The 24,643-nt window shown below is 41.8% G+C and overlaps 1 protein-coding gene across 12 annotated transcripts in view; it reads left to right on the forward strand.

Annotated features, from left to right (window-relative positions):
• Positions 1-24,643, forward strand: part of RYR3 (ryanodine receptor 3) — a 1,134,733-nt gene that overhangs the window by 767,953 nt on the left and 342,137 nt on the right. For all 12 annotated transcript variants that reach the window (XM_068253938.1, XM_068253930.1, XM_068253931.1 and 9 more), the window contains 4 exons: positions 5,665-5,714; positions 9,650-9,710; positions 13,876-14,114; positions 17,419-17,500. In XM_068253938.1, coding sequence (XP_068110039.1) covers positions 5,665-5,714; positions 9,650-9,710; positions 13,876-14,114; positions 17,419-17,500 — 432 coding nt within the window. The remainder of the gene's footprint in view (positions 1-5,664; positions 5,715-9,649; positions 9,711-13,875; positions 14,115-17,418; positions 17,501-24,643) is intronic.

The following is a 24,643-nucleotide window of genomic DNA, read 5'->3' on the forward strand; positions in this document are numbered from 1 at the left end:
GATAATTCTGCCTCCGTCTGAATCGCTTGCCTTAGCAATTCAGCCGACATTACAGCATTTTTTTGTGTGGGAGGCAGCGCATCCCATAGCCTTGTATGGCACAACTTCCAGGATTCCGCTGCGTACTTGCACAGGAAGGAAGTGCCAGCGAGCGTCTCGCAGGACGCACTGCGGCTAATGGAAATGGGCTCTGATGGAGACATAAGTAGCACATCACAGTCATATTTACCCTTACTGACACAGCTCATACTCCTTTTTGTGTATAAACTGTGTACTATTTATAACTTTGCCCTATGTCTTGCTTTATGTTTTTTGTTTTCATTGTTGGTTAATTTTGACCATTGGGATGATAATATTTTGTTCAGTAACGGAAGGATTTGGGTCTGTAAAGTCACTCTGTGGCTTCTTTCATTTTAGAGGAAGTGTAGTAGTGAGATATCCCTGTACTCTTTTTGGCTCTATTTCACTTAACCCCAGAGTCTCTCTTCTTCAGCAACAACATGACCATTCCCACTCCTCTCATTGTCTTCCACAAATTATATAGTAGAATAAAAATGCTGAAAGAAGAGTAGGCTTCATTTGTAATCTCCATAGCCGATGTGAGGAAAATATACACTCACTAACCACTTTATTAGGAACACCTGTTACTCCTGCTTAATAAGGTAATCATCTAATCAGCCAATCATGTGGCAGGACAGCAAAGTCTTGCAGATGCAGAACAGGACCTTTAGTTAAAGAACCAAAATAGCAAATACATTTAAATCCATATGTATGCCAATGTATAAAATGTATATCTGTTCCAGAGTAAAATGCACTACAGTTTAAATTTTTTTTTAAAGAAATAAAAGAAATACTGAGAATCATCCATAAGTAGATGAACTAGTCCAAAACATGTCAGATCTGTCAGACTTCTACTTTTAGTACCTATTGTAAGTAGCGGCACCATAGGAGGAAAGTAATTTATAGTGCATTTTACTCTGAAACAAATGTACATTTTATACATAGGCATACATGTGGATTTTACATTTTTCGTGATAGTGGCCCTTTAATGTTAAGATCAAATAGCAAAATGAGAAAAATATGTAGCTTTAGGCTGGTTTCACAGTGGGACGTTACAGGCGCACGTTAGAGCAGCCTGTAACGCAGCCCACCGCACAGTAATGAAAAATCAATGGGGCTGTTCACAGTGCGGACGTTGCGTTACATTGTAACGCTGCGTCACAAGACAACGTACTGCATGCAGTACTTTAGACGCGGCTGAGCCGCGTTAGACTGCTTGCACATGCTCAGTAATCTTGTGGAGGAGCGGAGAGCGGCCAGGCACATGGCTAATTAATATGCACTGCACGTTGTGACGTGTAGTGTTTACTTCCTGGAGCGGCCGCTCTGTGCGGCGATTGGCCAGCGGGACCACGTGATGCCGCATGCGCACAAGAGTACGCATCACGGCATCACGGACGCCAGAGTGAGCTGCACAACGCGGCTCACTCGGACGTCCAGATCCAGCACCACCAGGCGTTCCGTTAGGGGGACGTTATGCGACCTTAACGCCCCCTCTAACGCAACGTCCTGGTGTGAAATTAGCCTTAACCATGTCATGGTAGTTATTGCAAAATGTGTTGAAAAAAGAATAATCTAACTGAATGAATTTTGATTTCTGCAAATGGCACAGATAGGCCATTGAGAATGTGCCTCAAGTCAACAGTCCAGGCTAGTGATGGTTTGGAAAATGAGACAACCAGAGATTTGTAGCATGAACTTGTGACTGACATTCTTTAGAAATTGCATGATCCAGTCATGTCAGCATGCAGCAGAATGTCAAAGGAATGTTTCCATTATCGTGTGAAACCCAAACCATAAAGAAATTGAAGGTGTTTTGACGACCAAGTAGAGGTTCTAGCCCAGGCATGGGCAAACTTGGCCCACCAGCTGGTAAGGAACTACAAATCCCACAATGCATTTGCCTTTATGAGTCATGACTGTGGCTGTCAGACTCCTGCAATGCATTGTGAGACTTGTAGTTCCTCAACAGCTGGAGGGCCAAGTTTGCTCATGCCTGTTCTAGGCAGTATAAGTATTGTGTTCCTGAAAATGGCTCACTAAGTATACATTTTAGGTAATTACATTTAAAGAGAACCTGAGGCGGATTTTCTAAATCTTAATAGGACACAGAGGCATGTTCTCTGCACAATGACATGCCTCTGTGTCCTTCCGGTGCCGCTCTCAGTCCCCCCTGAAAATTCCGACAGGCTAAGGACAATCTGATTGTCCCTAGCCTCCTGTTTACCTGCTAGCTTGTCAATTACTGCTCCTCCACATTGCCTCCCCCGCCTTCTCCATTACATGGCTCCCCCCGCCACTCCCCACCTCCACCAGCTTCCTCCAATCGGAAGCTAAGCTGTGACGCAGGAAGCACTTCCGGGTCGCGGCTTAGCTTCCGATTGGAGGAAGCTAGCAGAGGCCATGCAATGGAGGAGGCGGGGCAATTCAGAGAAACAGGGATTGATAAGCTGGCAAGTAAACAGAAGGTTAGTGACAATCGGATTGTCACTAGCCTGTTGGTATTTTCAAGGGGGGACTGGCAGCGGCACGAGAAGAACACAGAGGCATGTCATTGCGCAGAGAACATGCCTCTGTGTCCTATTAAGATTTAGAAAATCTGCCTCGGGTTCTCTTTTAAAGGGAATATATAGTAATTAAATATGTGTTTATTTAGCACTTCACCTGCTGGTCTAACTGGCTAGCTGAGGAATTTCATGAAAAGCTTTATCCTATAAACCACATCGTACTAAAGATAGAGATACTAAAGGTGCATACAGGTGTGTCATATTTCTGAACAACTTGTCGTTTGAACTACTTATTATTTACTTATTGTATTTATAAAGCGCCAACATATACTTGTAGTTCAAACAATATGTCGTTCAGACATCATGTACACACTGACCAACAACTCGTTTGACATGCTAATTTACCTAATTTACATGTCATTTCACCAACTTGGTAATGGACAATGGACTAGATTAAATGACTGATCAAACGACTTGTTCTTTGAATGTCTAGACTTTCAAACAACAAGTCATTTGTACACATGTACGGACCTAACTGTCGTTTGAACGACAGTTAGTTCACGGAACCGCCAAACGGATCAGTTAAAACTTCTCATATTAGTCTAACGATCATTTGTAAACATGCCAAACTGTCGTTCAAATGACTGGTTTGAACGACAAGTCATTCAGAAACATCACACTTGTGTACGTACCTTAAGACGCCAATATCACCTATTTATCAGTCACCAAGTTTAGAGACTTTGCATCTGTAACATAACAGATTTTCATATTACAGCAATAAAGTGACACTTTCTTCTGCTCACAGAACTTTACAGGCCAGACCAGCAGGTTGAGCTCCAAAAGATGAAGCATGTATTTACATTGCTCTTATGTTTTTAATTAATCTATATTGTAGTAAATGTGTGCCCGCTGGTGCACTGTGAAAATTTGCAATATAGTGCCAGGCAATAGAGATGGGTAGATTTTAGTGCAGTGAAGGTTGCAGTAATAGAAAGATAGTAATCATAGGCAAACTCCAGCTGTATGTTTGAATTATATGTTCGTTTATTAGGGTGCTAGGTGATGACAATCGATAGAATATAAATAATGTGCTGTTACTGATATAGTAGTATCTGTTTTGCAAAGTTACTTTCATCTTGGCTTCTTTTTTATGCCCTAACCTCTCCCTGAAAGTAAGTCTTGTTTCTTAATATCACTTCCTTTCTGATTCCTAAACATAACCACCACACAACATAAATCCCTTTCCAACCTTAAGCTCTCCTTCTAACATACTGGATGTGTTTCCTAAATGCCTATCCCTAACCTCTTTAAAGGTTAAATTTCATCTCTCACTACCCTTTCTCCTAACACTTAAGGTGGCCACACACCATACATTTTTTTAATATATGTTTAATTCAAGAATAGCAATTTTTCTGACTGATTGTAACAATTCAAAAATCTGACCAATGTACCACAAACCTACGGTATGTTAACATTTTCCCCAATCATGAATAAAATAATTGAAAGCCCAGAAAAATTGATTGGAACTGTACACCAAGTAATTGCCAATCCATCACACCATACAATTATTGATAAAGTTGGTCTGAAATTTCCAACATGTTCCCCCCCCCCCCCCCCCCCCCCAAAAAAAAAAGGGAAATACGATCAGATTTATCGAACGAAAACAAAGAAAAGCTTTTGATTTTTTTGGAACAACACTCCAATAAACCCAACCACCGATACTTAACTTTTTTTTTTTCTTCAGTGCTTGGCTTAGTTTATTGAGTGGGATGCCTGCATTGATCTGTTTACCAGCCTCACAGCTGAGCTCTGGCATCTAAACCATAGCACCCAGCACCACTGAACAACAGTTTTATGTTCAGCTCTGCGATGGCATCTGATTTAAATGAAATACTGCATACCCAAATCGCCCGCTTTTTTACTTCAGTGATAGGCACATTTCAGTGATCTGCAGATTGCAATGATAGGCACATTACTGTGAAAAGGACATCAACATGACTGGGAGATTTAATGAGATAACAGTGATTAATAGCAAAGTAACAGTGAGGACAGTGTATATGATCATATGAGTCTAGTAAGAGGCAGAATGTAAGTTTAGGAAGATTATAGTAGTAGGCAGATTGTAGTGATCGGCAGATTCCACTGATGGACTGGTATTTATTAGTAGTAATGGCCCTGCCTAGGAGAACTCACAGCGAATCATGTGATCAGTTTGATCAGCTGATGGATTTATAATGTTCTGATTTGCTGTGATGACTTCCTGTACATGACCAGCTAATCAGAGCCTTACAAATCTATCAGCTGTTCAAACTTGATCACATGCTACTCCGTGAGTTCACCTAGGCAGAGCCATTCCTATTTATTGGAAGATAAGACCAACAGTAAGCAGATTGTTAGAATCAGAATCTTTATTTGTATATTGAAGAGATAGGCACACATATAGGGCATAGTGTAGGGCAGTGATGGCTAACCTTGGCACTCCATCTGTGACAAAACTACAAGTCCCATCATGCCTCATCCTCCCCAAGTTATGCTTAGAGCTGTCAGAGTATTGCAATGCCTCATGGGACTTGTAGTTCCACCACAGCTGGAGTGCCAAGGTTAGCCATCACTGGTGTAGGGCATGCTGCACATGGAAAAGAGGTAGACACCTGAAATAGGGGGTTGATTTTTCTTTAAAACTACACGTCATTGATGCACATGACATGAGAAAAGTTGATGTACATCGAATTGGGCAACTAAGAATTGGAGGGTTGCATATAATGGGGCGTTCTGTAAATGGAGAAGGGGGCAGCACATGTCATTTTAATTTGGAAGGAAAGGCGCAAAAAAGCTTTTCTGGCCCTGATGACTATTGGGTTAGAGTACAAGGTCCAAACATACAATACGTCTATGACTCAACAGTGAATGTCAGTGAATGTACATTATTAACAATTAGCTATTGTGTGACTACATTTATTAAAGAGTAATGCATTTGCTTTGTTGTGTGTGCGTGAAATTAGGCCTTTGTTTGTGTCTTACCAGTTTCTTTGAATCTTTTTTCCTAACTCAATACCATTTTCTCTCATTTCCCTTGTACTTTTCCCTGTCACTTCAGTCTGTTCTGCAAACTGGCAGCTCTTGTCAGACATAGGATATCACTGTTTGGTAAGTCTTTCTGAGCTAGGACAGGAAAGGAACTGCAAGCAGGTTTTTCTACTATCCTAAACTGTGCATGGAATACCACCTGCATTAATCTCTGTGTGGTGTGAAAGATAACACATTCAGATCTCCACTACACATGATGTGAGGGACATGTTCACTTTTTTGTTGCAATTATTAAGATATGTTTGTCACTTTGCAGGCAGGATGTTTTAAAGGTGCATCCCCATTAAATGCTCAATTCTTAAAAGGCATCTTCAGGCACAAATAAAATGTTGTCTTTCAAATGTGGATGCCATCTACATTCTGAAAGAGAAAACATTATTCCCAGGACTAGTGATGGTCATTGGCTAGATAGAAAGAGAGCGCTCCATAGTGTAATATCTCTAACAATGTTTATTCGTAAAACCCAAGTACTACTTACAGGATAAAACCATATGTACGCATGTAAAGAGGAGAGGCTGACAGTCATCCACCTCTGCATCTATGCCAGTTCTGGACTGTGGCCAGCAGCACAGTGTCCGGTAGGAAGGACTTGTGGCTCATAGCTCGCAAGGGTGTGGGCGGGTCCTACTCCAAGCGTGCCTCCGGCGTCAGTACACATTTCAGCGCTTCGTCTAGTGATAGTCATATCTAGGAGAAATCATGGAGAAGCATGTGATTTGTTTGATCAGCTGATAGATTAGCAAAGTTCTATATTGCTGTCATTACATCCTGCTTTCGCACATGATTAGCAGATCAGAGACTTGCATATCTATCACCTGACCTAACTGATCACATGCTTCTTCATGAGTTCTCCTAGACATGACCATCAGTACCTAGGACTGCCACAGACCATAAATAAGTAAGGAGTGCATAAATGCTGTCAACTGGTAGACTGATAACCATAAAACTATTGTAACTTTTATTAGGGTAACTACTCCGAATCCTACCTAGGACAGGACTACATAAATGTACTAGTGAGTGTAAGAACACTATCTGAATGTTGAGCAAAACAGAAATTTGCCTTCATAAAACAGAAGGTATTTGAGATTATTCGGGTTGGAGTGAGCATATCAGGTGTCCCACAATGCATTACTGCTGCATATGCAAATAGCCCTTTTCTTGTCCCAGATAATAAAACACACCTCTAGAACCACTGGAATGCAGTGATGTGTCAGCTTGTTAATGTTAGAGCCACTCTAATCCAAAATGCATACAGACTGTCTTCGACTGGTTGGTCTTAATCAGTGCAGGTGGATGTATGAATATGGCTCTATGAGGTAGGACTTGAAGCACCCAGAGTTACAGATTGTCCAGCAAGCTCATGGTGAGCCAGAACTCCTAGGAGTGTGCGCTGGGCTAAAAAGGACCAAAAAGCCTTTTGCTAAAAACGCTATGCAAAACAGAAATTTGCCTTCTTAAAAACAGTTGAATGTTGAGCAATGATAACCAAAAAGGGGACTGCAGTGATCATTCTGATCATGATCCCATAATAATACATCCCTAAGTGATCCATAGACACAACTAGTGATGTACAGTATATGTTCTTTATTTTACATGGTTTAGCTTGGCTGGAGAGCAGTGTAGGGGCATGGTCACGGCTGCATGAGTCACACCCTTTCACTGACCTTTGGAATGAAGAGTTAACAGCTTATTAAAAGCATACTCTGGTAAAAGTATACATTGTTAGTTGTGCACACAGACCCATTTGTGATGCCATTTGGGGACTCTTAATGCTACTACTGAAGTCAGATCACACCAATTGCCTTCCAAAGCTGATCACCAGGTGCCACATTACTGTAATGGAACCCTAGCCCCTGAAAACGGCCTTCACAGGCAAGCAAACCACTTAGTATCTGCTCCTTTGGTAGCCTATCAGTGATTAGCCAGAGCTTCTAGGGTAGAGTGCTGTGGACAAAAGAATGCATTCTTTATTCCTTGTGGCTGTTATAATTGATATAAAGATGAGGTAGAATTATCTCCTAGGAGAAAAATTATGAGAAAAAGTGAATTGAAAAAGGGCCCATGCATGCCTTATTAGTGCAGCGGAAGGAGGAGAATATGATGGAAGGGTAACAGTGAGTGTAGGACTTACATTTCTGTCTAGTATGAGCTGGCAATGCTAGTGTGCACTGCTGAGTGTGTGATGAATAAAACTGATGAACAAAAAATAACTTTATAGAGTTGACACATTCTTTTGTTACTGGGATTATTTTATCCTTTCCTACCATTTACTTTTGTGAATTGACCATAAGTTGCTAGTAGGGTTCCTTGGTAGGTATGATGTTGGGTGTGATTTTTGCTTTTTTTGATTATTCACAGAAGAAAAGTATGCTATATCAAATTCACTGTGCCTGTAAATCTTAAATGGTTAACAACTGAAAAAGTGCAGACCATCACCCCTAATAGGTGGTCTGTTAAGGAAGGGGCTGGAAATCACTTCCATAACTAAAAGTGGCCAAAGCAGTTCCAGTCAGAATGCAGAAATGAAACTTAGAGGTGTTGATCTTAAAATAGTGTGTATGGGCAGGGTAAACCGGTACCCTCATGATAACACATTTTAAGGATGTTCAGATAAAGACTTATGGGCATCCAGAAATCAAAGATAGGTCTAGCCAAGGCCAATATTTTGGGAATTACTATACTAGGCACCCAAATGTGCTGTAAGGCAATAGGGCAAAGCCATAGTTCTGATGACCCCAGTGTTCTGACAGATGACAGCACCTACATAACAGCGATGATCTTCCTTTAACTCCAAGTTTTGGTTCTATCAGCTTGGCACAATAGAACAGTAAGCTGTGGATAGGACATGACCTGGAAGAAACAGACACAGTTTTCCACAAGGTGACTTGACTTCCCTTTATCGTTCTTTTGGACAAAAAAGGTTTGACAGCCCATGGCTCCCTATAGTAACACCAAAAACTTTAAGGTTCCTTACTGGCTGTTCGAATACACATAATCTGAGCATGACACTTTTTCAATGACAGGTACTCATAGACAATAGTTTTGCGCTTGAAGCTGATGAGGGTTTCTGGGCTTGAAAATCTCTTCCCAGCACACACACAGGACTTTAATAGGCTCATGTACCCTTTACATGTATAGACAGTTAATTTCTCCATATTGATTGGTGACTTCTGCAGTTATGACTCTCCTTTGCTCATCAGAACCATTTAAGAATGAGAACACATGCAAAAATGGTATACATATATACCTAGGGCTCGATTTACAGTTGGTGGAGTGGTAGCATACCTGTATAGTACAAATACATTGTACCACTTCAGGGGTTCATTGCAGTGTCCAGGGAGCTAAACAGCGATTTCAAGCCATTCCTCCTGTCTGAAAAATATCAGACTTTTCAGCTTTGTCCTTTGCAGTAATTCAGTGGACAAAGCCGAGCTCGTTATATTGAGGGTGTGTGAACTGGCACATAGGAAAGCATTGGCCCCCCTCAACATGTCCATTGATCTGCTGCTGCCCACTCTGGTTCGGCAACAGGTCCAATGTGAAATGATCCAACATGTACTTTGTATTCCACAGCTTTTATCTGCTACTCGCAGCATACTCATCTTTCTGTTCCCTAAAAAGTCACAGGTTGATCAAGCCAGCTGCGAAGTACAACATTCAAGCAATGTTTTACTGTATTTAGGTAGATTTCTTTTCCAGAATGGTATAAAATAATATTTGAAATTTAGCACAGTTTATTTTGTTTAAAATAAATAACAGTTAATGATTAATTTAGCAATGAACTGTTCTGTAGCAACCTAATCCTATAGTTGACATAGTCACTGTTGTTTAAATGTCATATATACCAGCTGATATTGCATGTCACCTGTGTGCTGTTGTCACATCTATCAAACACCAGAATTTTACAGTAGCTAATGCAAACACATTTAATTAACATCATGTAACTAACAATAGTAGTACAGCATAAGATGTTTACCTTTGTCTCTTTACTACAGGAAGTGACTCGGCCACCATGGTGAGCTGTCTGCATATTCTGGCTCAGACGCTTGACACACGGTATGGTTTATTTTTACAATTTTTGCAAAACTTCCACCTATACGTTTTTAAAGTAAACCTGTTTTTAATATAAATACACTGTTGCAGTAATTGTATACCAGATAACCAGAGCGTAGAAATAATGCAAGGTTGGAGGTTTAGGTTTGTTACCAATAGGCAGGAGGAAGAGGGGGGGTTCTGAGTGGATTCTACAGGCAAGTCTGTTGTTGCTACTGGAGATAGTGTATAGACACAGCGGGTGGGGGATGCTTGTGAACTTTGCAGCTCAACCCTTTTAAATGTCAACAGCATGCTATGTTAATGTATTTCGAGCTGGTAAAAGGTTTCCATTGTTAAAAAAAATCTATTGTATGTATTATATTGTATGCAGTGGCTTTATAGTGTAGTGGTTAAGGGCTGTGCCTCGGCTCTTTCTAATTCAGTAAGCCAGCACCTGTTCAGTAAGGAGTTCTTTGGGCAAAACTCCATAACACTGCTGCTACCTACTGAGTGCGCTCTAGTGGCTGCCTCGCAAGCGCTTTGAGTCAGACAGAAGAAAAGCGCTATACAAAAAAAGGAATTATTATTATTATTACTACAGACAAGTTACATTTAAAGAGACACTGAAGCGAAAAAAAAAATATGATATAGTGAATTGGCTGTGTACTATGAATAATTACTAGAAGATTAGCAGCAAAGAAAATATTCTCATACTTTTATTTTCAGGTATATAGTGTTTTTCTAACATTGCATCATTCTATAATATGTGCAGATTACACAACACTCAGCATTCAAAATGAGTCTTTCAGAGCAGTCTGTGAAGTAATGACCTCTCTAGCAGAGGAAAAGTAAATAGTCCAGGAACAGTTGAGATAATAAAAGTCAGATAACAGCCCTCTCCACGACTAACTAGTCGGAGGGCTTAAAGGGAACCAGAGAGGAACGGGGGGTTGAAAAAAGAAAATGATTTTATACATACCTGGGGCTTCTTCCAGCTCCATAAGCCTGAATCGCTCCCACGCCGCCGTCCTCAGCTTCCTGGATCCGCCGGTACCGGGCCCGTCACTTCCGGCGGACGCGGCCAATTGTCCGCATCACAGGGGCTCCCTCCATACATGTACGCATGCGGCAGCGCAGTAAGCAGCCACATGCGTATCTGTATGGAGAGAGAGCACCCTGTAATGCGGAGAATTGGCCGCGTCCACCGGCCGACTTGCCGACTCACGGCAATGACGGGACCCGGTGGCGGCGGATCCAGGCAGCGGAGGACGGCGGCGTGGGAGCGATCCGTGCATATGGGGCTGGAGGAAGCCCCAGGTATGTATATTGAATCCTCTCTGGTTCCCTTTAATGGCTTGTTTGCATAGAGATAACAACTGGAGTTTCTCAACACTTCCTGTACTGGAAACAATTACACTGATGTATCTGATCTTAATGTTTTATTTCTTAGCTGTGCTACACATACAAATCATAATATCATCATTTTTTTTTCGCTTCAGTGTCTCTTTAAGGTATAATGTTAAATTCTACAGCAATTTTAGAAACTGAACCCCCACAAAGGGAACGTCTTTCAAATTGTAGAATCATTGCCAATTATGAGTATTTCTGAGCTCAGAAGTGTTTTGTATGAGATTAGATAATGCTTTTCTGCTTCTTTATGGTCATTTTCATTATTTGTGTTTTAATAGATAGATTAGCCGTGTGAAAATAAAATGTAATAGAACATACTTTATGGTCTTCAGATTTACTAGAGGTTCATGTATGAGGGAGTAAATGTAATCTTGAGGCTCTAAAATTTAAATTCTCACAGCCACCACCAGTCCCACCTTCGGTTGTCCATACATTTTTTTTCCTGTGTCCAAATAAAAAAAAAACAAGATTGCAAATTCTTTTACTAAACCCAGGGCAGGCATTACTGGGAGTTACTCATACACATAGCAAATTAATGTTGCCCTTAACGAGCATGAATTGATGTTTTGGGCAACATTTCACATAGCAAGCACTGTACAGACACACTGTTTGGGCATAGCTGCATACTGCATACTGCTCAATGAGTGTGTACTGCTCAATGGAGAAGGGAGGAAGACTGGCGGCGAACCATTGAGTGACATCTTGCAGTGCAGGAACAAAGGAAGACATTGCGTGGGACAATAAAGAAGTGATGTTATGAGAGGACTGTGTTGAATAGTCTTCTTGCCCATATTTTCTCTAGCATGCATATGAGACTTTAGACTTATCAAGTAGCAGGGGAAATCAGCCCATAATACAGGTGGGTGGAGCAAGACTACACTTTCTATTCATTCAGGTTATAGAGAATAGCATAGTCTCATTGAAAGCAAGCTTAGGTCTTCCTAGCTGTTGGAATACAATGAATGCAGCATACTCCCTGCCTGTTGGAATACTTTGTGCCACCACATTTATTACTACTACTTTGCAGAAAAAAAACACTTTAACATTTTTTCTGAAACAAGAACTATAATGTCTGAAACTGATCAAATATAAACTTTAGCTGTCCCTTGTTTGTCAACTGAATTCCTCTTTTTTTACTTTACCATCTCTGTTTGGGAATGTATGGATGATAATTCCAACAGGCCAATCATTTGTACTTTCTTGGCTGTCCCTTAGAAGCACTACATCACCCACTTTGGATGCAATATTCTCTTCTCTATCTCTTCCAGAAGGTATTAGCCAAATATAGAACTTGCTTCCATTGTCTTACATGAATCTCTGCAGTTTCATGGTTACCAGAAGGAGCTGACAAAGTGTTTGTCTTATGTGTCAGAAGCATAGCTGGTGTGAGAACCACAGAATTCTCTGGGTCTGTAAACACTGGTATTAACGACTTCGTATTCATCATAGCTGTTACTTCAGACATGAAGGTGCTCAAAGTCTCATGAGTCAAACAAAAACACTTGTCTTGGAGTAAAATACGTCTTTATGTACCTATTAGTCTTTCTCATGCACCACCCATATGAGATGAGTGTGGAAGGTTTAAAGGTGGCCACACACCATTCATTTTTTTTAAAATATCTGTTCAATTTAAGAATTGCAATCAATTTTTCTGACTGATTGTAACATTTCAAAAATATGACCAATGTACCACACACCTATGTTCAATTGTTTCCCCAATTATGATAAAAATGATTGGAAACTCTGAGAAAATTGCTAGGGTATGTATATTAATAAATTTGCAGTCTACCACACACCATGCAATCTTTAGAAAGATTGAAGAAAAATATCTGGCCTTCCAGATCGATAAAAATTGAAGAAAACGGGAAATCCGATCGGATTTTGTGGTCGAATGAAAAAAAAGCTTTCGATTTTTTTCTAGAGATACGATTGTTTTTATCGAATTACTGTAAAATCGGATCATTTTATTGTATTGTGTGTGGCCACCTTAAGGAAAGACAAGAAAGTACAGACACAAAACAGAAAAAATACACCTTTATTTCCAAATAAAATATTGTCGCCATACATTGTACTAGGGAAATATTTTAAACGTTGTAATAACTGGGACAAATCCTCTATAATAAAACCCCTGTGCCCCTGTATCACGCTGTCCCTGTGTAGCTGGGTCCATGCTTTTTGCTACTGCGCCTGTGTGCAGCACGGACCCAGCCTCACAGAGACAGGAGGACGGGGCCGAGGAGCCGAGCGGGCGGCCGGGTGTGCGGCTGGTGAGCGGGCGGCCGGGTGTGCGGCGGGTGCGTGCTGGGCGTCAGTTGGCAGGCACGCACGCGGCGAAAAACACAGACCTAGAGCCCGTTTTTAAATGGGCTTAGGTCCGCTAGTGGGCAAATAAAATGTGTGGGTTGTATCCACAGTAGATTTATTGTCTTATCTGTCCTGACGTTTCCACACCATCAGGAACTACAGTGAAATGCCAAGGGTAGGTGTGCTGATGTGTTTACTTCAGACATCCAGCCATGTGCAAGAGCTGCTGCTTTCTTAAATTAATCTGCATGACTGGATGTTTGAAGTGAACAGAGCTTCATTTTACTGCTCCTCACTGCACATCTTGTGGACTGCAAAAGTTGTTTTTTAAGCCAGGCCACTGAACATTCTGCTTTTTTGCTGACCATATAAGAACACGATTACCTAGTTATCTCACTGTGTGTATCTCCTAATGCTCATCGAGGAAATAAGTACCTCTGTACAAGTTTATTGTGTCTTCCTGTCATTTTAGGACTGTAATGAAGTCTGGCTCTGAGCTGGTGAAAGCGGGAGTTCGTGCTTTCTTTGAAAATGCTGCTGAAGATTTAGAAAAGACTCTAGAAAACCTGAAGCTGGGAAAATTTACTCACTCCAGGACTCAAATGAAAGGAGTCTCCCAGAACATTAACTACACCACTGTGGCTCTGCTTCCTATACTCACTTCCATCTTTGAACATGTGGCTCGTCACCAGTTTGGTGTTGATTTGCTGTGTAAGGCCTGTTTTGATTTTATTTTTTTTTGTAATAAAGCTTAGCATATGCATATTGTGCGCCCATGTAATAACCTCATTAGTCAGCGTAGTAAAGGCCTGTGAAGTACAGATGGCCCTGAGCTGCACTGGAGGTGGCAGTCAGAAAGCACATAATGTAATTGATAGAGAAAATGCACAGTTTGCTTCACTGTTGTAAGTTTTTTTTTTTTCCTGCCGAGGAAAAGTGCTGGTGTGCAATAACCCATTGATTAACATTGACCACAATTCACTAAGCTTATCTCCTGTCTTTAATGAGGTTTCTGAGATGATTTTACTGTTATCACTATAGTGATAAAGCATGTAGTATTTAGTAATCAATTTACCTCAGGCAAACCTAAAGTTAAGAATTCTGTCTTTACGTTAAGAAGAGATTTCTAACGTTAAGGTTTCAATCCTTAAAATAACGACATAATTCTAAATTTAAAGACAGGCTGTTAATTCACAAAGAGGAATGCAAGTGTTAAGTGTGTGAGAAGTGGCCTAAACTGTCACTAAGTGGTGTAATACTACAGACTGCAATGTAAAGTGAAGCATTCTCAGCTTTCTGCTTTACAGTACTTTTTACTAGTTTATGCAGAAGATGCAGACAGAGAGGAAAGGAGAGAGAGAGACACACTATATATATATATATATATATATATATATATATATATATATATATATATATATATATATATATATATATACATATACATATATATACATATACATACATACTTACATACATACATATATATATATATATATACATATACATATATATACATATACATACATACTTACATACATACATATATATATATATATATACATATACATATATATACATATACATACATACTTACATACATACATATATATATATACATATATATATATATATATACCTACACACATACATGCGAAGCCACACACATACAGGAACATTCACCCAATAAGTCAAACAGACACAGCCACTCTCTCTCCTAGCTGTCCTACCCAAGCTAGCTGTAATTTTCCTAGCAGCAAGAGGAGTGGAGCTACATCCTGCCTGTGCTTGCTCCTCCCCTCCCTATCTACTGCATATGAAAATAACTACAGAGGTGATAACTTAAAGAGAGTCTGAAGCGAGAATAGATCTCGCTTCAGACCTCATAGCTAGCAGGGGCATGCGTGCCCCTGCTAAAACGCCGCTATAGCGCGGCTTAACGGGGGTCCCTGTCCCCCCAAACTCCCTCCGTGCAGCGGGGGAGCGCTTCCTGGTTGGGGCAGGGCTAACCGCCGCAGCCCTGCCCCATGCGCGTCTGTCAGACGCGTATCTACGCCTCTCCCCCGCCCCTCTCAGTCTTCCTTCACTGAGAGGGGCGGGGGAGAGGCGGCGATGCGCGTCTGATAGACGCGCTGGGAGGCAGGGCTGCAGCCGTTAGCCCTGCCTCCAGGAAGGATATCTCCAGCGACCATTTTCCGACCAACATTTTCGGGGGGTGGGTTGGGGGTGAAGGGACCCCCGTTAAGCCGCGGGATAGCGGCGTTTTAGCAGGGGCACACGTGCCCCTGCTATATATAAGACCTGAAGCGAGATTTAGTCTCGCTTCAGTGTCTCTTTAAGGACTGAAGTGATAAGACAACACTCTCACTATGAAAACGTATAACTACACCTTAAAGGGACCCTGAGCACAGCATGCGGGTATGCATTTACACATACTCACGAATACTTGGTTATACCCCCTCATTCACCACCCGTGAAGTAAAGCTCTCTGTCCCCTGGTCCAGGCGGGTAAATTACGTTGGGGCCGGCAAGCAGTGTAGGACAGGGAGGTAGAAAGACTAAGAAAAATCTACCTGCTGGCCAAGCAGCAGTAACCCTGTGTTATCACTCCCAATAGAAACCTACAGCAAGTCTTCACCGTGAGCAGCAACACCTGATTACTTCTGCTTAGCCAGCAAGTGGATTTCCTCAGTTTTACCACCTCCCAGTCCGACACTGCTGGCGACTCTCAGAAAAGTCATGCTGTGACCCCGAAACTCCTCTCCTGCACTGAACACAGTGATGTGCTGCTCGTGCATGGATAGGGTTAGAGGAGGATGACAGAAGCCGGAGCATGCGCAGATTGCATGACCCGACCTCCACTTCTGGGCTCACAGCGCGACTTCACTAAGAGTTGCCAGCCTCAATGCAATTTACACTTGCTGGACCAGGGGACAGAGAGCTTCCCCTGGCTGCGTTTGTGTTGTATTTCTGAAGTATTTTCAATGTGTTTTGAAAAACCCACTCTCATTTACCTAATGAGATCTGTGGCAAAATTAAAAAAAAAACTTCTGCACTCAATTTTACTGCTTATTTTCTAAACTGCGTTAATTTTGCTGTGATTCTCATTCAATTAAATGGGAGTGCATTTTTTAAAATGCAAACACAGCGGGAATGCTGCAGAAACACTGCGGGAAATGCAACACAAACACAGCCAGTGGAAATTGGGCCAAAATTTCATTTAATTATCTTAAAATGTGGTTCCAGTTAATTATGCTGTATACTTAGATTACTGATTTTAAATTCCCTGTCCCTGTTTAAAATATTGGGTATGTCACTTCCACTGTTCACATCACAGCTCATAACTGTCCCTTTATGAGCAGAAAATCCACCATCTCTCTTTCCTCTTCTATTATCCAACGTTCTTGCCCCTTTATTAGCAGCAAATCTGCCATCTCTTTTTCCTCTTCTATAATTCCCCATTGTTGGCCTAATACACTGATCTACAGTATATAAATAAATCAAAAAGTGGCTACAACTGCTAAATTTTAAATAATTGACTTGCATATCTCCAAATGCTAATATGAAGGAAGCACTAGGAGGGAAAGGACCAAGATACCTGATGTGACATGGGGGTGTATTCACTAAATAGCAATACATTTTACCAAGACAGTGCACCTACATTTTAACAAGCACTATGCAAACATTATAACCTACTTTACTTTCCAATCAATATATAAAAGCTTTATTTCAATTGTTTCAAATTAGATTTTTGTTATGTCCATTATCATCACTGACACACAGTATTTTGTAGGATATGGACAGGAAACAGAGACAAAGATCTATTGTAATACGGAAACGTTCTACCAGCCGAAGTACAAAAAAAAGGAAAAGCTATTAATTGCCCTTGACAGACTTGTCATATATTATAAAGATAAATGCAAAAGAAATAGATTTATTTGTCTCTGCTGTTGAAATATTGCATTTGTTAGTGGCAATTTATGATATGTAAATATGCCACCTTGCTTTTCTTTAGTGGATGACGTACAAGTTTCCTGCTACCGTATCCTCTGCAGCCTCTATTCACTTGGGACAGGAAAGAACATCTATGTTGAAAGGTATGTGTGTTGCTTTCTTCTAGCTACTGAAATGTGTTTGTCAGATATCTGTTCCACACCAGGTTTGAGATAAATGAGATATGAATGCAGTGAGCAGATGAACATCTTGGATATGAGAGATATGAGGTTTGGGTGATGATGTATGGGTTCTGAAGACAGATCCCGTCCACACCTGGTCAAGCTATACCTTCTGTCTTGCTAAACCTTTTATTTGTCTTTTACCCCCTCCACCAAGACAAGAGGTTATTTCTCTTTGTTGTCTCAGTAACATCAGCAAACCTCAGAACATTAATGCAGTTTGTTCAGACTATAGAAATTGGCTGTGCCTATAGGCACAGAAGACCTGATGTCTTAAACTATGTAGATACCACACTCTAGGTCACTCATGACCCTTTCTGCTGATAAACACCATAATACCTTGTGAATGCTGAAATGAATGAAATAGGAAAAAGAGATAATAAGGCCATACAAAAGCCTTTACTTGTGCCTCATTTTAGATATGCAGATGTCCAAGAAAATAAGTTAAACACACGTCCTAACCAAAGCTCTGCACTGTAAGGGAAGAGAGCCAGAGGGAAGCAGGAAGTAGTGGGCGGCAGCTAGAGCTGATGATGTTGTGTCATCTCTTAGCATGTGCTTTTTCCTCCAGACAGACAAAGCACAACATCAGCACAGTACTAGCGCAGTGTGAATACAGTACGTTGCAGTTGTGTTGCCTTTTTGCATTTATAGACCCTAAAACAATGCACACTAGGCAAACCTGTATACAATTTGACTTATAACAAATAAAACCTGTCTTTCCGTTTCTGCATTGTATAACTACTGTATATTGACTGAGTCTGAAAGCTGGTTAGTGCTCTCTGGGATCGCATATCTTCATTTTTGTGGTCAGATTGTCACATGATTCTGTTGGAACCATGTTGTATTGTGTGAGTACACCTTAAAGTACACCAATAGTTAAAACATACATGCCAAAGAATGGGAAAGAGATTCACTTACACATTATCATTCCATAGGGACAGTGGGAAACATTGATACATACATTCATAGACTGCTCGAATAAGATAAATAGACCATTCATTCATGAGTAAAAATATATGTGCTCACCCTGTGCCTTTTAAAATCTTGGGTTGTGTAGAAAAGCTTTGGGTAAAAACTAACTTCAAAAGATGGCTAATTGTCGTTTTTAAGAATTTGGACACAATGACACTCATATAGCTATCCATGTATTATTAGCCAAATAAAATCCTTCCCGACCATGGCCAGCAGGGGACATCAACAAGGGTACATGGTAGGTCTGGCAAGCTTTGTGTGACAGATGATATTGACAATGCGTTTCGACACACCAGTGTGCGTTTAGCAAGTCAGTCCGGTACACGGAGCTTGCCTGGACTACAGACACTACAGCCCCTTGTTGATGTCCCCCATTGGCCACAGTCGACGTCTAAAGAGTGGAACGTCGTGCATATGAGATACGCTTGCAATTGTTTGCGATCTTGTACGTGCATTTATTTTGCCATTTGGAAACTGAAATAAAGGTATTGCACCATAGAGGCTCTCTTTTCGCTACTGCACACACTTCTGACTATAAGCTGAAGTGGTCATTATTGTCCGCCTCAGTTGATTTTAGTCATGCATTTGTAAGAGGCTATTGCAACTATAAGTTTTTATTGTACTGTATACAGAGCCTGGGTCCTCTTTAAACTTCCAAAACTTTGTTGAGACTTGAATAGTTTATGTTAACTAATATAAGCTAAGAAAGCACTACAGTTTATCATTTTCAACTGGCTAAATAATATGTAATATAATATGAATAATTTCATGTATTTTTAGCATGTGTGACAGGTTTAGCATGCACATACTGTATAAGTCCATTAGGTTATCGCTTTGACCTATTTCCATGTGCCTTAAAACGGCCTTCATGTACCTCTAGTTGTCCTTGTACTGCTATTGCTGCAGTCTAGAGGGACATGCTCTATTTAATACTATAGCAGCTAAAGCTGCCATTTTTACAGCTTCATGCAGTGGAACAAAATGTGTTCTTGCAATGCGTAACCAAAATGCCTCTTACCTTTCAAAAACAGATGAAAACTTTTTGTATATTATAGATGTTAGGCTTGTAATTGTAAATTAAAATAGTATGTTTTTTTTATAGCTGGGGGTTCAGTGCTACTACAGATGTAAGCCTTTTGATGTTACAGGAAGACCAGCAGAAATATAAACAGATATCAGCCATCTTGCAGCTACCACCAGGGATTGTGGAAAGTGCTGTCTTGTGTCCAACAGTCAGCTGGTGAAGGTTGAAGCATCAACCCTCCTAGTTGTCTTAAGGCAATCCTGTATTGTAAGGGGAAATAAAAGAAAAAATAAAAGATACTTACCTAAGTAGAGGGAAGTCTTTGGATATTGCAGAGGCCTCCCATGGCCTCTTTGATACCACCCTTTACTTGTTTGCAGCCACATTCCATTATGAGCACAACCATACTGTGCCTGTGTGAGAATGGCCATGCTTGTGCCTTAGCAGAAAGCCACTCGTCGATGAGTGGTTTCGGCTTCTGCGCAGGCACGGCTATTCTTAGTCATGCACAATATGTACCGTCATGCTTGTACACATAGGGCAGCACTGCCACAAGAATGAATGCGACAAGCTCTTGTCTGATATGTTCAGAGGTGTGTCAGTGATCGATCAGTGAGTTCGTGGAGAACACGGGTGCCTTTGGACTATCCAGAGGAATCACTCTACTGAGGTAAGTATCCATTTTTCCTTTTTCTTCCCCAGTACAGGTTTGCGTTAAAGAAAATCTGTAACGAAAAAAGTTCCCCTGGGGAGTACTCACCTCGGGAGGGGGAAGCCTCCGGATCCTATGAAGCCTCCGGATCCTACTGAGGCTTCCCCTGTCCTCCTGTGTCCCACGATGGCGGCGATGAAGCTCCCCAAACAGCTGGAATGTAAATATTTACCTTCCCGGCTTCAGTGCAGGCGCCGTATCTGCTCTCGGCTCGGAGATAGGCGGAAATAGCCAATCGCTGTCGGGCCGCTCTACTGCGCAGGCGCAAGTCTACCATGCCTGCATAGTAGAGCAGACCCAACGTAAAAGGCTATTTTTGCCTATCTCCGTGAGAAGAGCTGCAACAGTGCCCCCGCTGAAACCAGAAAAGGTAAATATTGCACAGCCTGACAAATTATCGGCTGTGCGTTCCGTGGGCTGCAGCGAGACCGCCGTGGGACACAGGAGGACGGGGGAAGCCTCGATAGGGTCCAGAGGCTTCCCCCTACTGAGGTGAGTACCCCCCAGGGGAACTTTTTTCGTTACAGAATCTCTTTAAAGAGAACCCGAGGCGGGGTTCTTCCATTGCAATCCCCATACAGAGGCTGGGTCTGTCTATAGAGCCCATCCTCTGTTGCTAGTTAGTACCCTCCAAAGCCCCCCCTGCTAGAGACCTGCAGCGGGTCGGGTAACCGCGGGTACCCGCGGGTAACCCGAAATGCGGGTCGGGTTCTGGTACCCGAATTGATTTAAGGTGCGGGTCGGGTGCGGGTAACGAGGTGCGGGTAGGGTTGCGGGTAGCGGTCTGCGGGGGCGGGTAGTGAAAGCAAGCTAAAAACCTTCTTTAGCTTTGGTTTGTGAATAAAAATAGGTTTTATTAACTTTACAGATCCCAAATGTTACTTTAAATGTGCACTTTAGAAGAAAATGTAAAAAAGCGGGTAGCAGGTCGGGTAGCGGTCCTGCAAGTCGTGGGTCGGGTGCGGGTAGCGGTTCTGCGGGTGCGGGTCGGGTTGCGGGTATCAAATTCACCAGAAAGCGGGTCGGGTGCGGGTAGCGGGTCCCGGGTCGGGTGCGGGTATGAAAAAGTGGACCCGCGCAGACCTCTACCCCCTGCGCACTGTCAGACCCCATAAAGCACAGCCGCGCTACGCGGCTGTGTTTACCTCACTACTGACAGTCTCGGCTGCTCCCCCGCCTGCTGAATCGCTTCGGTCCCTGCCCGCGTACCTTCCCTCCAATCAGCGGCGAGGGAAGGGACGTGGGCGGGGACCGGAGAGATTCAGGAGGCGGGGGAGAGCGGAGACTGACATTAGTGAGCTAAACACAGCCGGCTGCGACACGCCTCGTGTCGCCAGCGTGGCTGTGTTTTATGGGGTCTGACAGCGCGCAGGGGGGGCTTTGAAAGAAACTAACTAGCAACAGAGGCTGGGCTCTAGACAGACCTAGCCTCTGTATATGGATTGCGATGGAAGAACCCCACCTCGGGTTCTCTTTTAAGACTAATGACCATGCTAGGTTGAATTCAGCCGAGACTTGCATTTTGCTGTAATCTTTGCTAAGAATCTAGCTTTCATACAGGTGCCCCATTAGGTTGCTTTTAGAGGTCCAGCCTGCTCAGTCTCTAAATGACACTGTCAATGAAGTACATTCCATCCTCTCTTCTCCCCTCTCCATAGATATTATCCTGTATACCCGCTTGGGTACTTTCAAAGTATTTTGTATAGCGTTAATTTCCCATAGTGTCGCCCTAAAAATTTAGCTTGATTTTTATGGGAGACTCTAATAGTGCATGGGTATGCACGTTTACTGCTGGCTTTGTATTGGGGAGATAAAATGATAGGGTCATCAGGATATTAAATACTACTAAAAGATACCTTTCGAGCCCAGCTAAACCCAAAATTAAACTTTGTAAATTCTAGAAAGCAAATTACAAATATTACATGCGTCACTCCATTTTTTCCTAACTAAATTTTTTTTATGGAAAACCATTTTTTTTCTTATTTTCAGCGTATAATACTGTGCACGTAAGGCACAACATATGTCCATGTAATATAATTGCAGAAAGCTAAATAGGGTAATTCCTTTTATTTTCAAATGGAACTCTTTGTCTTTGTACATGAGGACAGCTGCCTAAGTTCTGAGGTACTTGAGAAAGAAAACCTCCATAGAGCTCAGATCTTAGGATTCTTATGATACATTTGAGGTCAAGTGTTCCATCTTATAGATTTCCCATATTTTATTAATTGAAGTTTGCTCTGAATAAAGAGCTTTCCTTCAGTATTTAGACAGTAGTGAATAACCTGCTGAGCAGGCAAGCAAATCCCTTTGTTTCTGCACTGGTGTTAAGCCCAGGAGATTTCTTGTTGAATAATGGTGAGGCTGGATAAGGATTGACAGTTGCAGAGAGAACCTTCAAATTAAGGTTAAAAATTAAGGTTAAAGCAGGTCTCTCAAAATGTTGTTACTTCTGTGAAAGGCCCTGAAAAGTTACAAGTACCCACCTTTCTGTTACATCCTTTGAAAGCTTTGAAGCATTTAAAGGACAAGTAAGAGTTTTCAGCAGAACCCTTAAAGAGAGAGGAGGGACTTAGTAGTGATAGATAGTGGTAATAAAGAATAAACATTTTCATCTGTCACCTTGCTATAACTTGTACAATGTTGTTTGAGAAAAATGAAGCAGTCAGGCCCCTTTTACACTTAATCAGTTGCTCTCAGTCATAACTGAAAGAAAACTGATTTTCAAAGTAATGCCCATGTTTTCTTATGGTACTGTTCACACTTAACGTGTTTTAACTGAAATCTTCTTTCCAATGCACTGGTATGTACTAACGCACACTAACGCATACCACCAACTGATTAAGTGTAAACAAGGCCGAAAAGAGCAGTGGTTGGATAGTGTACTGGTCTTACACAGGAGACTAGGGTTTAAATCTTGGTTCTTCCTGTTCAATAAGCTGGCACCTATTCAGTGAGGAGACCTTGGGCAAAACTCTCTAACACCGCTACTGCCCTAGGGGCTGCAGCTCTGGTGCTTGAATGTCCGCTATAACCTATAGGCTTGCTATACACCAGCGATTCTGGATACTAGCCTGACTTACAGGGGCATAAAGAGATAATTTGCATATTCAGTAGTGGTGCATTGTGGGTAACCACAAATGTTCACTTTAAGCTGATTTTTTGCAAGTTCCCTTCTGTTTTAAGAAGGCAAAGCACACCAAGCATTGCTTTTTAGTAGGAGGGCTTATCGGTCTCTTTTAGCCCCCTATACATTCCTAGTGGTTTGGGTCACCACAAGCTGCATGGTTACTCTGTTGTACTGGTCCAAGCCCTATCCCATAAAGCAATATCAATCCCTGCCATGTACTGATGAGAACCAAAAGTCCAAAACAGGCTGTCTACATGTGGGGTTGGTGTGGCTGTGTAGAATGCTGTGTGCTGTTTGCAGAATTCCTCCAAGTGCAATTGCTCAAAAAAAATACTGAATTGTGATTTTATACAAATCACACAACTGTAGGGATAACACTTACATGTAATTGCATTGACACAGCACTTTGCTGATCACCAGTAATTAGCAATTAGTGATTACCAGTGATTAGCAAAGCACTGAAAATTCCTGAAAAAAAGGACTAGTTTTTATGTGCTTTTAAATAGAGATGGCCCGAACTTCGGTGGTTCGCGTTTGCGGAGAACAGTGAACTTTTCCAGAAGTTTAATTCGCCCCCATAGTGCATCATTAGGGTCAACTTTGACCCTCTACATCATAGTCAGCAGGCACATTGTAGCCAAACAGGCTACACTCCCTCCTGGAGCCCCCCCCCCCTCCCCCTTATAAAAGGCAGGCAGCGTCAGGCTTTTCACTCACTCGTGTGCTTGCAGTAATTAGAGAAGGGAGAGCTGCTGTGCAGAGACCTATAGGAAAAGCTTAGTTAGGCTCTTGTAGGCTTGTTAGCTTGCTCCTTGCTGATTCTTATTGCTAAAATAGCACCCCTCAATAGCTCTTTTGAGAGCTAATCTTGTTCTTGTGATCTATTTTTTTTGTGTGGCCCACTTGCATTATATACAGCCCTGTCAGTCAGTCGCAGCTGGCCTTTGGCCCCTTGGTGGTATAATTACTACTGTGCCAGGTGCACATTATAATACCCATCACTGCATATACCTCCCTGTTGTTCACTTCAGTGCACCCACCTACTTATGTGAGCGCACGCAGTGTCACTGTTCCTGTCCGGTACCTGTCTGTGTGTGACAGGTGCACATTGTAATACCCATCACTGCATATACCTACCTGTTGTGCTCAGTGCACCCACCTACCTACGTGAGTGCACACAGTGTGTTATACCACTCCGTGCATACCTATTAACTGCACCTGTGTGAC

The sequence above is a fragment of the Hyperolius riggenbachi genome, chromosome 9 (assembly GCF_040937935.1).
Source record: "Hyperolius riggenbachi isolate aHypRig1 chromosome 9, aHypRig1.pri, whole genome shotgun sequence".
Classification (NCBI taxonomy): domain Eukaryota; kingdom Metazoa; phylum Chordata; class Amphibia; order Anura; family Hyperoliidae; genus Hyperolius; species Hyperolius riggenbachi.